Source organism: Esox lucius, chromosome 10 (genome assembly GCF_011004845.1).
Source record: "Esox lucius isolate fEsoLuc1 chromosome 10, fEsoLuc1.pri, whole genome shotgun sequence".
Classification (NCBI taxonomy): Eukaryota; Metazoa; Chordata; class Actinopteri; order Esociformes; family Esocidae; genus Esox; species Esox lucius.
In genome coordinates this window covers 29,123,074-29,139,732 of record NC_047578.1, presented here as the reverse complement: position 1 = coordinate 29,139,732, position 16,659 = coordinate 29,123,074, and the positions used below count along the sequence as shown (strand labels likewise).

General features: G+C 41.7%; 1 protein-coding gene across 7 annotated transcripts in view; it reads right to left on the bottom strand.

Annotated features, from left to right (window-relative positions):
- atp9b (ATPase phospholipid transporting 9B) overlaps positions 1 to 16,659 on the bottom strand; it is a 99,444-nt gene that overhangs the window by 35,888 nt on the left and 46,897 nt on the right. For all 7 annotated transcript variants that reach the window (XR_004576258.1, XM_010906167.3, XM_010906168.3 and 4 more), the window contains 8 exons: positions 16,532 to 16,645; positions 16,302 to 16,410; positions 10,392 to 10,450; positions 10,041 to 10,092; positions 8,307 to 8,401; positions 5,658 to 5,738; positions 4,477 to 4,552; positions 223 to 299 (listed from right to left, as the gene is read on the bottom strand). Coding sequence is in view for 6 of the 7 variants with exons in the window: in XM_010906167.3 (XP_010904469.1) it covers positions 223 to 299; positions 4,477 to 4,552; positions 5,658 to 5,738; positions 8,307 to 8,401; positions 10,041 to 10,092; positions 10,392 to 10,450; positions 16,302 to 16,410; positions 16,532 to 16,645 (663 nt within the window). In the remaining variant the exon portion in view is untranslated. The remainder of the gene's footprint in view (positions 1 to 222; positions 300 to 4,476; positions 4,553 to 5,657; positions 5,739 to 8,306; positions 8,402 to 10,040; positions 10,093 to 10,391; positions 10,451 to 16,301; positions 16,411 to 16,531; positions 16,646 to 16,659) is intronic.

Sequence of the window (16,659 nt, the reverse complement as noted above, 5' to 3'; positions counted from 1 at the left end):
AAAACACTCCATTGTGATTGATTAGTGATTATAATGTAGCGCAATGGAGACTGGAGTTCTGGGGCTCAAATTGCTGTGCACATAACATAGTAATACAAAATATGAGCAATTTGTAGTAACTTAGTTCTGTTAATATTACCCATCCCCTGTGTCTCTCACACAAAAGAACACACAAATATTTCAAACTTCTTTCTGCCTGTGAGAAAAACAAAACAAATGCACCTTATTCTTGGGGGAGGATGTGTTTAGTACACTCCTGGTCTCCTTGCCTGTGTAGATCACCACCCCTATCACGGTGCCTGCCAAACAGAAGAAAGAAAGTAAAGTAATGCTGCTTGTTAACTGGACCACAAACGCATATTTAAGACTCATCTCTGTCAAGGAAGACAGACTGGGATGGGAAGTCGCACAATAATGCAGACCAGAGGGAGTGGAGCAATACGTTCTCTGCAGCCACTTAGCCCAATACACAGGGCTTTAATGCGTCAGGCTCCTGGGTCCTGGACCTTTCTACTGGAAGCAGCTCATAAAAGCTGATCGATACTGCACAATTATTATTAGCAAATTTATTAAGGCGGTCTTATTACAGAAGATGAATGGGCCATTAATAATAAATTAGCTTAACATTAGCAACGGCAAGCCTTTTTGACCCCCAGTATCGGCTAGTGCCGAACGCCATTTGGCATCATTAGCATGATCATTCTCCTCCGCAGCATCACCATCCAACCGAAGCATCAGTTCATCTGCTAGGTCGTCATCAAACTATACACAAGTCTAAAAAATTATGAATTACAGAATTTGCTTGTTTTAAATGGTTAATGAATTTGAAAAAGACAAACATGTGTTTGTATTGAAGGTCTCATCATACCAAAAACACTACTAAAAAAAGAATACATAGAACGATTATTTCTAAGAACACAGGCTATAGTATTTAAATTAGTTCATTAGGCCCTACAAATGTACAAAATGAAAATTACACAACACTTAAATGATTCAAAGATAAACCCATTAGAACTGAGTTTTCATTTAGATCTAATTTTGATGATGTACAAGCTGGATTAAGAGACATTATCGACTAGTCAAAGGATATACACAATCAAAGGATATACACATTAATAGCTTACATAGGCCTAAAGCATGGTTGCTTGATAAACACAATACATTTCAAAGAATGGACAACACATAGGGTACAGCCTATTCGTATAAATAAAATTGATAAAGTTGATCAAATTAATTTTATTTGTAGATTTTCTCCCAAAAGGGAACCGAGGCTTTTCGTCATGTCGAGGTGATTAATATAATGAGGAATCAAGTGAAATTATCTTGTTTAAGCATTATGCCCAAACATTGGCCACTTGCTGTCACTCTCTGGTGTTCGTCTAATGGCACACTGTTAATTATGAAGTGCTCTAGCTTTGACCAGACTCCTAATGTACCACCCCGGTCAAAAGTACTGAACGACAGAATGAATATAATGCCATGTGGGGAACAGATTAAACCAAACATTCACTGGGTGGCTGCTCAGGGAACCTGGCAGTTTCCTAAGCAAAACATGGCATCGCACTTTCCTCAGATTTCATCATCCATTGTCGGATTAAAATGGAGGAGTCTCTCGACCGGGCCGGCATGACTGACCCACCCTGGCCTCACTGCTCTCTCTGGGGAGTTTCACCCACTCAAACATGCCCTGGAGGTTTGTGATTAGTTGAGTCGATGGAGCTGATGTCCCTACATTCAAATCCCTCCATTTTAAATGTAATTCTATAAGTGTTATAGTAGGGTTAGTGTTAAGGTGGGTGTCAAGGTTTAGGGTTGAATGTAGGGACAAGAACTAACCCTTAAATTGTTTGCTTAGAGCAAGGCCATTCCAATTTGGTCCTGGAGGGCAGGTATAGATTTTTGCTTCTACCTAGTAGTTAATTGTATTCAAATGGTGTCCTGGGTCTGAATCAGTTCTTTATTATAAAGAAAGGATGAAAAACAAAAGTATTTCGGCACTTCCGGACAGAAGTTGAAGAGCACTGACTGAGCATGTTTCAAATGCAAGCTTCAGCCCCTTTTTAATGAGTCAAGCAATCACATTAACTTCTACCTTCAGCTCAGATGAACGCTGAAGTCCTGTTTGAGTAGGTGAAACTCCAATGTACCAGATTGACTGGGAAGCGTAGCTCTGCCGTGGACATTTCAAAGGCCTACTAGCCACTACATGGCTTAAAGCATTCCCTTACGAGCATGAGTCCAAGATGTTGATCTTCCATGATCTTCTTCTCCAATGATTACAAAGTTAACATAATGGGGCATCACATTTCCTACCTAGAGTCCTTCGTATAGAGGTAGTTAGTACTCTCATACATTGTCAAGCTTAATTCAGTTACTTTTCATGCCCAATATCTATCACCTCCATCCTTCTCTACAACGTGTGTTTGAATTTCCCATCCAGAGATCGACAAATGTAGAGTAAAAGAATGATCAAAGGATGATTTACAGTAGTCTACAAGCATTATGAAATTGACTATTTGATAAAATATAGAAAAGTAACTTGTTTTGTATGATGTGGGCTCATGCAATTTTGCATCTCGCTTGAACTTTTAACTTGAACTGCCTCACAGTCAGCACACATCTTTGGAGGTTTGTGTGAGCAGGACCGGCAAACACAACGGTTGCACTGCAAACAGTACTCATTGGTCGCCGTCGGTTCATTTCTTATTTTGTGTGAGTAGGCTCAGGCATTGGCAGTGGGGGCTCAATATTGGAATCACATGAAGACCTGCCATCTGACATGTCAATTTCGGGACCTATTTCTGATCCTCCAACTGACTCCATCTCATCTGAATTTTGTAGCATCTGCAATGCTGTCAGGGCGTCAAATCTTCAGGTTTAGTTACCCATTGTGATCTGAATGCTGTAAATTGTGTCTGTGTTGTGTCTGACTTGCTCAGAGAGTTCAGATTCTATATAGTTTCTACCCTCATCATCATTCTTCATCATTACACTTAAATCACATGCATCGGTGTGTCTGCGTTTCTTACTTTATTGCCCATTCATCCATTGATGTCATTGCGATTCTATTGCTATTCATTAGATTCGATTACATTTGGTTCTGGAGGTAGACATGAACAAGTAACAACTAAAAAAGAATGAAAACAACATGTTCCTCTTTCTGTCCTAATAAAACTGTTTTATAAAACCTTTTCAAGTGTTTCCTAATAAAACAGTAACATCTAATAATACGTTTGTTGGATGGGAATTTGTGATTGGTAAAAAACATCATTGGTATTTCGTTTCATGAATAATTATGTAGCCTAATGCATTTTTTAAATCTTAATAATGGCCTAATTAAGTTTTTGAATGGTCATGGAAATCTTGTAGGAGTTATTAGAAAAAGACAAGGTCAAAACGAATAGGCCATGTGTATGGCACGTCATTGCAGGTCTGTCCCGGGGGTTGTAGTGGGGACATCGAGATTATTTATACGCCACTGCATAGCTCTGGTTCCCTAGATTACTGGCATATAATATTTTTCGGTAACATTTAATTTAAAGGCCTTGTGCATAACGCATTATACAGCATTATACATGTACTCATAATGCAATATAATACAGTAATAATGAATTATAAGCATAGTTATTGACACTCGTAAAGACTCATGAAGATTTGTGATGTATACAAATACACATAATGCATTATATGTTTAATTATAATGAACTATAATGGACAGAAGCATAGTGCTTCACAATAACTGGGAAATAGAGCAAAACCTTGGTAATCAAAACTATGGTGAGCAAAACCGTGGCGTTACCAGCCACAGACAGAGACTAAATGCTATCCTTCTGACGAAAGTCGAGAAGAGTTTTGTGGTGGACCGTTGCCCTGGATATGAGGAAAAACTGAGTGCGTAGATCAGTGTGTGTGTGTGTGTGTGTGTGTATGTTGGGTAGACTCATTAGGTAGACTAAACGCAAACACCTAAACCCTATGTACCCCTGTATATCTGAGATGATCCAATACTTAATGTGAAGAGTTAAATCCAGCCTTCCCGAAATCAAGGTATATTAGTGGAATGTTTACACCTATTGAATCCTTGAAGACCTCCAAAGTGCATAGGGTGTAGGGCTTAGGGGTCTGTTTGGGATTGGGGGGTGAGTGAGTGACAGCGAAAGAAGAGTGAGTTACTATGAAGGGGAAAGGAGGTATGAGTTTGTGTGGTAAAAGGTCAGGCCAATGGGTAGACACTTTGCAGATCAGTGGTATGGAGAAGATGGCTGAGAGGGAGCATCAAACACTTACTCAGAGACAACTGTGCCATGTGGCACAGGAGATATTAATATGCTCAGACATTTCACCTGTGGTTTAATCGCCCATTTTTAAACACCAGGTCTACATAACACTTGCAACAGGGGATGCGAAACAGAAATACAGTTGACCCATCTTGGCCTTCAACAGTTTTTAGATAATTTACCATACAGCTTTACTTACCAGATGCCACAACAGTGCTGGCCCAAAGAGTGTTCTCTATATTCAAACTCTCATGGATCTGTGGGTCACTGTCTTCCTGCAAATAGGAAATGACAAAATTTTAACTCACTAATTCAACAATGCCAATGTTAGTTTAGGGTAATAGCTGACCACCCATACTCTAGAACACAGAGCTATTCATCACGGTTCATTTCCACAAGCACCTGGCATCATTGGTCTGAGTCACAAAGGCCTTCTGCCTTATCGATACTTTCACTAGATGAGGCGATATAGAGGCTCCTTTCTAACAGAATGAGGGGGAAGGATGCAGATGAGATTTCAGCTATGTTAGGCCCCCAGAGGGCTCTTTTTTTTTTTTAGAATGGTTGTGCCTTACCCCTTTTCCAAACCCACCCACCCAACCTTCTCCCATCTGATCTTTCTTAAAAAGTCGTATGAGGGGGAAAATACGTGTCAGGAGTGCCATTGCAGCGCTACAGTTTCAGCTCAAATTACCAGACTGATATGATAATTATGACAACCAAAAGACCACATCCTGTCAATCTGCTAAAAAAATAAGGGAAGCGGTGCATTAAAAAATAAAATGTCAGGTTGGTCGTATCACAACCGCTTTGACATTGACATAATTTCTCACGTTGGTTCTCAGAGTCCAACAGCAGAACATGGAAATACACACAAAGCACAATATACGTCTCAAGGAAAGAAAAGGATAAGCAACCCTCGTAAATAGGTAGGCATACTTAAGGGGGGGGTCTGTGGGAACGGCCGCTACTAAAAGTGCACGTTTATGCAAAAGGAAAGGCTGCAGAGCTGAGCGGAGTATGAATGAGTGGGAGGAAGTGCTCGCTCACTGAGTCTGGTGTGTGGCCAAGAGTGAAGGCGATACACAAAGCCCCTCTTTGTCGGGGCTGTCCTCTCTGTGGGGGCTGTGCTAATCTGCTATTAATAAAAGAAAATTGCCAGGGAGGGGACCGGTAGAGTAGTGAAGGGGAGGACCTGCTTGTGATGTCAGCACTCGGCACAGTGCCTCCTGGAGCTTCTGCTGCTGCTGCTCAAAGGAACTTCATTGGCGCCATTTGTCAATGTAGAATATCACTTAGCGTTAATCGGGCATCGTTTCGTCTTTACATTATGTTCCTCACCCATTGATTTAGACAGGAGGATGACAGCGAGCCACTTACTCTTGTGAAGTTTCCCTCAAAGCTATGGATGTCCAACTGGGGCTTCTGAGCATAGACGTAAGCGTTTATTGAGAACAGGTCCTGAGAGAAAAGGAGAAATTGCAGATATATGAAGGAAGAGTAGAACTTTCACTTCAGACTGATTTCCACTAACGATAGATAATCTAAAGGCACAACGTCTGAGGTGTTGGAAAATCAGTAATTTTACCAGAAATACCACAAGAGATAAAACATTGGTGAGCAGATGATCATGTCAGTGAGGAGGTGTGCATGTGTTAGTAAATTGTTAATGATATTAGTGATTAGCAGTCCACTAACGCTGGATAGCAGGTCTACTGCAGTTTGACAAGGATATCAGAATGTAAACTTGATGGAAATATGTGGTAGCCAGAATATTAATCACTCAAAAAAACAAAACAAGACAAAAATGACAGATTTATAACCTTGTTAAATTACATTAGGCTTCTTGTCAAAGATTTTAAGTAGACTAGTAGAACTTAGACCTAGTCTAAATTTTTGACTTAAGTAGATTTTAGTAAACTAAAACAACTATAAATTGCAGTAAATCCCAAAACTTTAAAAATGTAACACAGTAAACAAACATTTCAGACAAACACTTCTCTCCCTCTCCTCAAGTGCAAACCCTCTTGTATCAACCTCTATTTCAGCAGTGTGACCTGTGGCAGCCTGTGCCGCTTGCAGAACATAATTAATTAAATTATACAGCCAGGCTGCATCGAAGCATCAGGTACCCTCAGATGTGCTCACATAGCGCTCTTAGGGTGAGAAACTGACAGAGAGGTAAAGATTATCTTACTCATCCACAGTGGAGCACTTTTGACAGAAGTAGAAAGGCCTTCCACTGATGATACACAGCCAGGCACAATGTGCACAGTGTACGGGCAATATATTGTGATTTTTCAATAATCTGTAACTTAACTATAACTGTGACACAATAAGGCAAACTTATTTTGCCACTATGGGACAGTACCAAAATAGATCTATTGTTTCTGTTTTGTCTTGGCATAGTCTGCACATGTACAACTGCTCGATTCCCCATAATCTAAGAAACTTTTTTTGGTGGCCAGAATTCTGTACAACAATTTAAACTGGAAAGCTCTCAGAGACACATCACTAGTAGTTGTATATACTACTCCATACATTTGGTGCCATGGGATTGGAATAAAAAGATTTTCCCAAACGTTTTTAATATTGTATAGTGTCGCAGTCAGACTTTTTGTAGCAATAAGGAAGAGAAACATTTTATGTTAAGTCTGATTTAACCATCCATGCTCATGCGAGATTAATTGCTTTCTAGAGTTTTAATATTCTTTCTACATTTGTCTGGTATGGCTGCAATGAGTTGATTATACCTGCGATGGGCCTGTCTTACTAGTCTGCTTTGAATTCAGATATAATTTTGGTATAATGGACTGATTTGTGACTGATTCAAAGCTCTGATATTCATTAGTTTGAACTCACCCATTTCTTATTCATTATAAAAATATATGTTTGTTTTATTTGCTATGGCTTACCATTCCAGATAAAATCAAATATTATTTTTTCACAGGACTCTCCCGGTGTAGGGAGTGTCATATAAAAAATTGGGAACTGGGACAGTATGAGTGAGTTGACAAGGGTAACCTTGCCATAAATAGTTAGATCCAAGGATTTAATATGTGATCCATCTTTGTATTGAACCTGTCAAAGTTACAAGAAACAAAATTTTCAATATTTTTGGGAATATGTAGACTAAGGACATCCACATCCCTATTGGTCCATTTGATTGTAAGTCTACATGGAAGTGTAAAAGGAGTATCCTTTGATCCAGTAATAAACACTTTCTTTGGTTACTACATGATTCTGTATTATTTCATAGTTGTCATCACTATTATTATATAAAGACAATATATAAAAAGTACAACTAAAGAAATACCCTTGATTAAGGGTATATTAAGGTGATTAAGGTGTATCTAAAGTCCATATTTGTATCCTACATTAGTGATCTGGTTAAACAACAACAATACTGAAAGAGATTGTATTAGCCCTTGTGCAACATCAATTCAACTCACTCTTAATAAGACAGGAAACACAACTCCCTATCCAGTCAAGGGGGACGTGTTCTTCCTGTTCAAAGTCATTCATTCATAACACATGGGACCAATAAAGAGGTCCAACCGGCTCAATAGACCTCATCAAATTTACTAAACATGCATTGGTTAACAACTATACAGATCCGCTTGAAAAGTGTGCTAAAATTCTCTTGATGTTTCAATGATCTCACAGCCTACTATAAATAATTTGCTTACAGTAAGCAAGGAGGATGAGTTTAACAATATTATAAAGGGTAAAAAAAAAAAAAAAAAACACTACCATGATTAGCATTTTTCACCAGCAACAAAACCTTATCGGGTGACGCAATCATCCAGACGACTTGCTGAAACTTAAAGTAGTGATGGAAAAACAATCCTAAATGTTTAGTATCACCTAATCCCAGAGGAATAATCGACTGGAATACTAGGGTGTGCGGCTGTCACAGGAAATGTTTAACACAGCAGAGACATTTCTGGTGACACAAAACAGTTTCCATATTATAATGACATTTTCTCAGTTACAAAAGTCACCTGAAAACAGGTTTATTGCACATACCCCCAGAGCAGGAAGTCTTTGTGTGCAAACAACTGCAACTTTCAACTTCCAGTCGGTCTCTCCATCTAATTGGTCTGTCCTTATGAAACATGAACCTAGAAAATAATTAGTCATATTTAAATCAGTCTTAAATATTTTTTCGAGGATAAACTTACATAGGTTTAGGACAGCACCTCAGATAAAAGCAATGTATTAGTGAAACAAAATGCATACACTTCATAAGTTCTTATTGTAACAGTATTAAGCGTTAATACAGTTCATGACCAATACAGTATGGCTGCCTTCAACATGTGTGCACAACACAATATAGAGCTGTGAGAAAACTACTGAGCCGCCCACAGGAGCCCAATAAATGCTTAGCGGTCATGAACTGTATTGAGTCAAAGTAATATTCCATATTAATCCGACAGATGAGGGTGGCTATATGACAAGAGGGGCTAAAGGGCAGCTTCATTGTGGTCTAGGGGGGGCTTAAGTATGATGGAAAACATCGCTGAGGATGATTAATGTCTCCTTCCCCCCTGGCGGTATGGACTGCGCTCACCACAGAGGTGTTATGAGGGCATAAAGAGATCAGTGCTCCTTACGAGGGCATTGTGGTACACAGGAGATTGATGGAAGTGATGTCTGAAACCTTCATGTCTCCTGCTACCTCTCAGGGAGGAGTCTGAGATCTGATGGGACCATTGATTAATTGGTATTTACATCATCAGTCACTGGAGGAGTCCAGGGTTATCATTTACCCACCCCAGCCAATCAGCTGATGGTAGAGGACACAGGAGTCAGAACTTGCTCTGTTTTACAATACAGTAAAATCTGGTGTGGCTGATGTTGAGCATTGCCTCACATTTGTATTTAAAGGTGGAGGTAATGACTGTTCTGTTGCCTATAACTGCCAAATATGTACGATTTTGGTTAATACTACTTTGAGTATGCATTTGTATTAGGTGTGTACAGCATATTGACTAATCAGGGCCAAATCGTGCTACTTTAACTGTGAGAAAAAAGTAAAGTAGCAGGACAGGATGACTTAATTCTGCGTTTGAGTTTTGCATTTGAAAATTGAAATGCTAAATCCAATAAAATGAATCACCATACGAATAACTAGAAAAATATTTTTTTATAATCATGTATAAAATACAATATCTATACATTTTACACTTTCTTAAAAAAAGTAGTTTCCACATAAATGAGGCATAGGAGTAAAAAAAAAAAAAAAAAACTGTTGTAGAATGTGCCAAGTAAAGAACCAAAGTGTTGACAGTTTTTTTTAATTTCTTATTTTTCTGAGAAATTATTCATTTTGATCGTTTAAATACTGTTGATTAGAAGTGTCTGACGTCTTGATTTCAGCGTTTACATCAACAAATGTTGCATTTTCTAATAAAATGGAGACTTGATATTCACTGTATTTACATACATGGCCCTGCACACCTAATTGCAAGGTTAATTTTACCCAGATAATTGTGCATTTATTCCATGTGGTTATTAATATAAAAAAAAATTACCAAATACTTTTCTATTTACTTCAATCTGCAGTTTAGGAAATGGGCCATTAACGAAGCACATTTTGATAGATTAGAAAAAAATATTGACTATGAAACTTTGTAGTGGTAAGATAATGTTACACTTTATTATATAACTCAGGTAACATAGTTATGCAAGAACATAATACAGATGAGTTATTGTGCTTTGGGAGTATATGTCTTGCTTTTTCCATGAGAGCCCACTCACCAGCTTTCTCAGATGTCCTCAGAAATATCATATCTGCAGGGATCCTTTGATTCTGCAACAAAACATATGCACAGTATAGTTACATTAATACAGATGAGAAGAATTAAACAGTCCACCTAGGTCATTGACTGAGCACAGTATATGAGTGTCAAAATATTAGTGAGAGCAGTAACAGTAGTCCTGGGATATTCCTGAATAATTGTACAAGGTCACTTCCTTGACCAGGCAGTTAGAGTGATCCAGGCATATGAATCACACAGGGCTATGTGATACTCCAAGGCAAAGTGAATATAGACAACTACAACATAGCTCACACAAATAACCCAGAGACAAGATCTAAAGGAGACATACCTTTTCAACAATGATGAGGTCACCCACTTGTATGTCAGAACTCGTCACTTGAACTTTGCCTGAAAGAAAAAGAACAGATCCAACATGAGACTTTACTCTAAATGGATGGAAAGGGTGCGATTTCTAATGTTTATCTGTTAATGTATTCTTTATAGGCACTTCAACTGTTCATTGACTATTGTTTTTAAACACATACTGTTTGTTTAAACAGTGGTGAAATAAAAGGCATGTAGTGATCTTTGGTCCTTGAAAACAATGCTGAATCTTAAAACCACAGGCCTATTTTGCCTATCATATTCTTCTTTCTTTCACTGAATTTCCAAGAGATTTAGGGATGCACCGACACCACAAGTACTTATATTTGGGTATTTGCTGATACCGAGAACCGACACCAAGTACTCAAAGCTGCACAAGGTAGGATTTTTTTAGTAAGCCATGCAGTTAATTGATGCTAATTGTGGTGGAAGTAAACTTCATAAAAAATGTTATTCAGTTTAACACAAACTTGGCGTGATGTTAACGCATGACAACATTATCTAAGGTTGAGATGCAATTTTATGACAAGTTAGTGTGTCCCAATCGGTCCCAATACTGGCATAAAGTGTCCGAAATGCACTTTTTGTCTCACCTGCCAAGGTGACTGGTAGATGAAAAAAATGTACTGGCCAAAATATTTTCCTTTTCGTGTCATGAATACATTAATTTCAGTACATTTCATTGAGATAATAAGGTATTTTTTTAATACAAACATATTATTTCCAATGACAAATTAGTTGTTTCTGCTTTTAACTTTAGCATACTGGCCACACACACAACAACTCGTCACCACAGCCTCAGCATCATACTGTAGCAGCCTCATGAATCTCCAAACCTCCAATACTCACAAAACTTTATTTTTCTATGTGATGCTATAAACATGTTTTTTTTATGTATTGCGATAACGGCATCCCTTTACACCAGTCTCTCTTCCTTGTCAACTTAGAATCATTTGACAATACTTATTTAACATCATTCTCTACTAACCTAATTACTCTCCCTCAATTAATCATTCTTTAAAACTGTTCATGAATCGCGTCCCAAATGTATAACACAATCCCTCTCCGAACCTAATTAGCAAAAGCAAATTAACAATAACCTAAAAAAACTCAGATTATCTTTATATTAGAAAGGTTCTCTACATTAACTTACTTAAGCTCTAACCACTTCTGAATGTGCTTCACCTTATATTAATTACCTTATATAATGTATTATTTAAAAAGTAATTTGTTAAATTTATATTATACCCTACATAGTATTTCCTTTGAAAATATAAACAATATACACAACCCATCGCAGGCTTTTATCTTGGAGGCAAAACACGAAAATCTGAAGACTTCTTGTTGCTGCCGAATGTATGTAACGTTTCACCGCAGACTTTAATTTTGAAGTCAAAATACGAAAACCGGAGGTCTCATTGCTGCTGCCGCATCTCTAGCGCCGCCTGCATGAAGCTAATCTGTTGCTAACTGTTGCTATCGAGCTGTGAAGGTGCGAATACAGACACAGCGAGTTACTTTGTTCTTACCTAACTAGCTAGTTTGATACACTGAACGTTGTTTCTCTGCTCTGATGCCCGTGCAATAGTAAACTGTGCACGATTCATTGAATATTTTCATATTCGGCTCTTTTATCTTTTCTGCCCTCGGACTGTCTCTGGACATTTTATTTCGCTTCTCCAGTGTTGGAGTTAGCTGTTGTTGAGGTTCTGCAAAATGTTAGATGTTTTTGTGCTTATGCGCTGCTAGCATTAGCATACTAATTGAATTATGTGTTGTGTCGGTGCAGAGAGGATCGGGCGGCAGTCGAAGGCGGGGGCCTAGACGACCCGATCCCTGGACACGGAAACTAGCTCTAGGGACGTGGAATGTCACCTCGCTGGCGGGGAAGGAGCCTGAGATCTTGCGTGAGGTTGAGAGGTTCCGACTAGAGGTAGTCGGGATCACCTCTACGCACGGCTTGGGCTCTGGAACCACACTCCTTGAGAGAGGATGGACTCTTCACCACTCTGGAGTTGCCCATGGTGAGAGGCGGCGGGCTGGTGTGGGTTTGCTTATAGCTCCCCAGCTCTGCCACCATGTGTTGGAGTTTACCCCGGTGAACGAGAGGGTCGTTTCCCTGCGCCTACGGGTCAGGGATAGGTCTCTCACTGTTGTTTGTGCCTACGGGCCGAACGGCAGTGCAGAGTACCCGACCTTCTTGGAGTCTCTGGGAGGGGTGCTGGAAAGTGCTCCGACTGGGGACTCTATCGTTCTACTGGGGGACTTCAACGCCCACGTGGGCAACGACAGTGACACCTGAAGGGGTGTGATTGGGAGGAACGGCCCCCCTGATCTGAACCCGAGCGGTGTTCAGTTATTGGACTTCTGTGCTAGTCACAGTTTGTCCATAACGAACACCATGTTCAAGCATAAGGGTGTCCATCAGTGCACATGGCACCAGGACACCCTAGGCCGCAGGTCGATGATCGACTTTGTTGTCGTTTCATCTGACCTGCGGCCGTATGTCTTGGACACTCGGGTGAAGAGAGGGGCGGAGCTGTCAACTGATCACCACCTGGTGGTGAGTTGGATCCGATGGCGGGGGAGGAAGCTGGACAGACTCGGCAGGCCCAAGCGTACTGTAAGGGTCTGCTGGGAACGTCTGGCCGAGTCTCCTGTCAGAGAGATCTTTAACTCCCACCTCCGGCAGAGCTTCGACTGGATCCCGAGGGAGGCTGGAGATATTGAGTCCGAGTGGACCATGTTCTCCACCGCCATTGTCGAAGCGGCCGCTCTGAGCTGTGGCCGCAAGGTCTCCGGTGCCTGTCGAGGCGGCTCAGGAGAGGGAAACAGTGCCCTACCAACTCTGTTTACAGTAGAGGTGGGCAGCTGTTGACCTCAACTGGGGATGTCGTCGGGCGGTGGAAGGAGTACTTCGAGGATCTCCTCAATCCCGCAGTCACGTCTTCCATTGAGGAAGCAGAGGATGATGGCTCAGAGGTGGACTCGTCCATCACCCGGGCTGAAGTCACTGAGGTGGTTAAGAAACTCCTCGGTGGCAAGGCACCGGGGGTGGATGAGATCTGCCCTGAGCACCTCAAGTCTCTGGATGTTGTGGGGCTGTCTTGGTTGACACGCCTGTGCAACATCGCGTGGCGGTCGGGGACAGTGCCTTTGGGATGGCAGACCGGGGTGGTGGTCCCTCTTTTTAAGAAGGGGGACCGGAGGGTGTGTTCCAACTATAGGGGGATCACACTTCTCAGCCTCCCCGGGAAAGTCTATGCCAGGGTTCTGGAGAGGAGAATACGGCCGATAGTAGAACCTCGGATTCAGGAGGAACAGTGTGGTTTTCGTCCGGGCCGTGGAACACTGGACCAGCTCTATACCCTCTACGGCGTGTTGGAGGGTTCATGGGAGTTTGTCCAACCAGTCCACATGTGTTTTGTGGATTTGGAGAAGGCATTCGACTGTGTCCCTCGCAGAGTCCTGTGGAGGGTGCTTCGGGAATATGGGGTCCTGGGTCCTTTGCTAAGGGCTGTCAGGTCCCTATACGACCGAAGCAGGAGCTTGGTCCGCATTGCCAGCAGTAAGTCAGACTTGTTCCCAGTGCATGTTGGACTCCGGCAGGGCTGCCCTTTGTCACCGGTTCTGTTCATAATTTTTATGGACAGAATTTCTAGGCGCAGCCAGGGGCCGGAGGGTGTCAGGTTTGGGGACCACACAATTTCGTCTTTGCTCTTTGCGGATGTTGTCGTGTTGGCCCCTTCAGACCAGGACCTTCAGCATGCGCTGGGACGGTTTGCAGCCGAGTGTGAATCGGTGGGGATGAGAATCCGTACCTCCAAATCCGAGGCCATGGTCCTCAGTCGGAAAAGGGTGGCTTGCCCACTTCAGGTTGGTGGTGAGTGCTTGCCTCAAGTGGAGGAGTTTAAGTATCTAGGGATCTTGTTCACGAGTGAGGGAAGGATGGAACGGGAGATTGACAGATGGATCGGTGCAGCTTCTGCAGTAATGCAGTCGATGTATCGGTCTGTCGTGGTGAAGAAAGAGCTGAGCCTCAAGGCGAAGCTCTTGATTTACCGGTCAATCTACGTTCCTACTCTCACCTATGGTTATGAGCTTTGGGTCATGACCGAAAGGACAAGATCCCGGATACAGGCGGCCGAAATGAGCTTTCTCCGCAGGGTGGCTGGGCGATCCCTTAGAGATGAGAAGGGTGAGAAGCTCGGTCACCCGGGAGGAGCTTGGAGCAGAGCCGCTGCTCCTCCACATCGAGAGGGGTCAGCTGAGGTGGCTTGGGCATCTGTTTCGGGCATCTGTTCCTGGGAAGGTGTTCCGGTCCCGTCCCACCGGGAGGAGACCCCGGGGAAGACCTAGGACACGCTGAAGGGACTATGTCTCCCGGCTGGCCTGGGAACGCCTCGGTGTCCCCCCGGAAGAGCTGGAGGAAGTGTCTGGGGAGAGGGAAGTCTGGGCATCTCTGCTTAGACTGCCGGCCCCGGATGAAGCGGAAGAAGATGAATGAATGAATGAATGTTGTGTCCATACCTGCCAACACTCCCGTTTTTCTCGGGTTTCTCCCGTTTTTTAGCCGTATCTCCCAGACCCCTCCCGGGTTGTTATTTCTCCTGGGAAACTCCCGTAATTTGCATGGCCCAAACTCCTTTATAAATACCAATATGTTTGTTTTAATGTTGACCAGTTGCCAGATCTTGCATGAAAAGCATCCTATCCACACACCATAAACTTTTCAACACGTTAGTCACCTCAACCTGTAAACCTATAACCCAGTTGCGCAGTTGATCTCTGCGCAAGCTTCACGGAAAGTTCAGACCCGAAAGCGAGCGATAATAATGGCAGGTGAAGGCGTTGTTCCCGCAAATAAATAAAAATATGGCTGTAAATTTCAACAGTGTTGGACACAACAATTTACATGCATTTTACTGAGTCATATTGACAACCTCCACGCTTTTTGTAAGGTTTGCCGCATTTATTTTAATGTAGCGCACGGTGGTAAAAATGACATTACCCAGCAGAATAAAACACAGCGGCACCATCACACAGAAGAGGCAGACAAGGACACACGATTTCTTCCTTCATCATGAAAGGACAGACAGATCATGAATATTGCAAAGTAAATAATACTTACACCCCCCCCCCCCAAATCTACCGGACTTTGAAAACTAAATGTTGGCAGGTATGGGTGTGTCTAATAATGTTTGACCAAATTGCATGTAATCAATTAGTGTTTTCCCTTTCTTCGTCTTGACAATTTAGCAGAGCAGAGCTTGCACTTTACTTGTCATTGCTGAAATCTCCATCGTCTCGCTCTACCAATCAGTTCTATATTCTATACTTGCCTCCAGAGGCGACACAACCATTGAGTTTCACTTAATGTTTCATAGTAATATGCCGTTACCACGTCATATTTCTATGAATACAAGTACATGAGCCCGGTATCGGTGCATCCCCTAAAGAGATTGTTTACTTGCCCCACGCAAATATAAAACCATTCAGTTTTGATTCAAGGTCTGAGGTATTGACTAACACCAGATCACTCAAATATACATTCAATACCCCTTTTCAACTCTCTGGCTTGCTCACACTCATACATATACACAAACACACGTATACACAACCATCACATACACTAGGAGATCTTGGATCATAATGTCCTGGAGATTTTAAAATAAAAATATATGCAGTTACACCTAGACAATGGACTTTTCTTCCCTGTGTATGTTATTCTGTAATTGCATGGGGCAGGCCGATGTACAATGTGAATCATCATCTGAGCATCATGTGACCAATCAAAAGTGAGTAGAGAAGACAGAAATGTCTTCTAAGAGTTACAGCATTATCTTTAACAATAACGAAAAAAGAAAACATGTACCTCGCACTGTGAGCTTGCTGTAAAGTTGAGAGTTCATCTCCTTGTCCCTCTGGTACCGTCGGACCTCATCCACAGCCTCCCGCACCATTGTAACAGCCAACACAAAGCCCTGGGCGGCAGAAAAAAGCAAAACACATAGTTGACATTTATTACTCATCATAAGCACTGTAATACAAATCATACGAGTGTTAACAGAAAGGAAAGCACTTATCCCCCAAAAATTGTTTTACCAGAGGTGCCCAGTAGGTGTACAAGTAGCCTATTTTTAGGGCTGGCAGAAACTGGGAGCAGGCCACCACTAGAAAGTACAGGTTCAGGAAGAATTTAAACTGCTGGTAAAGAACCTGAGAAAAAGCAG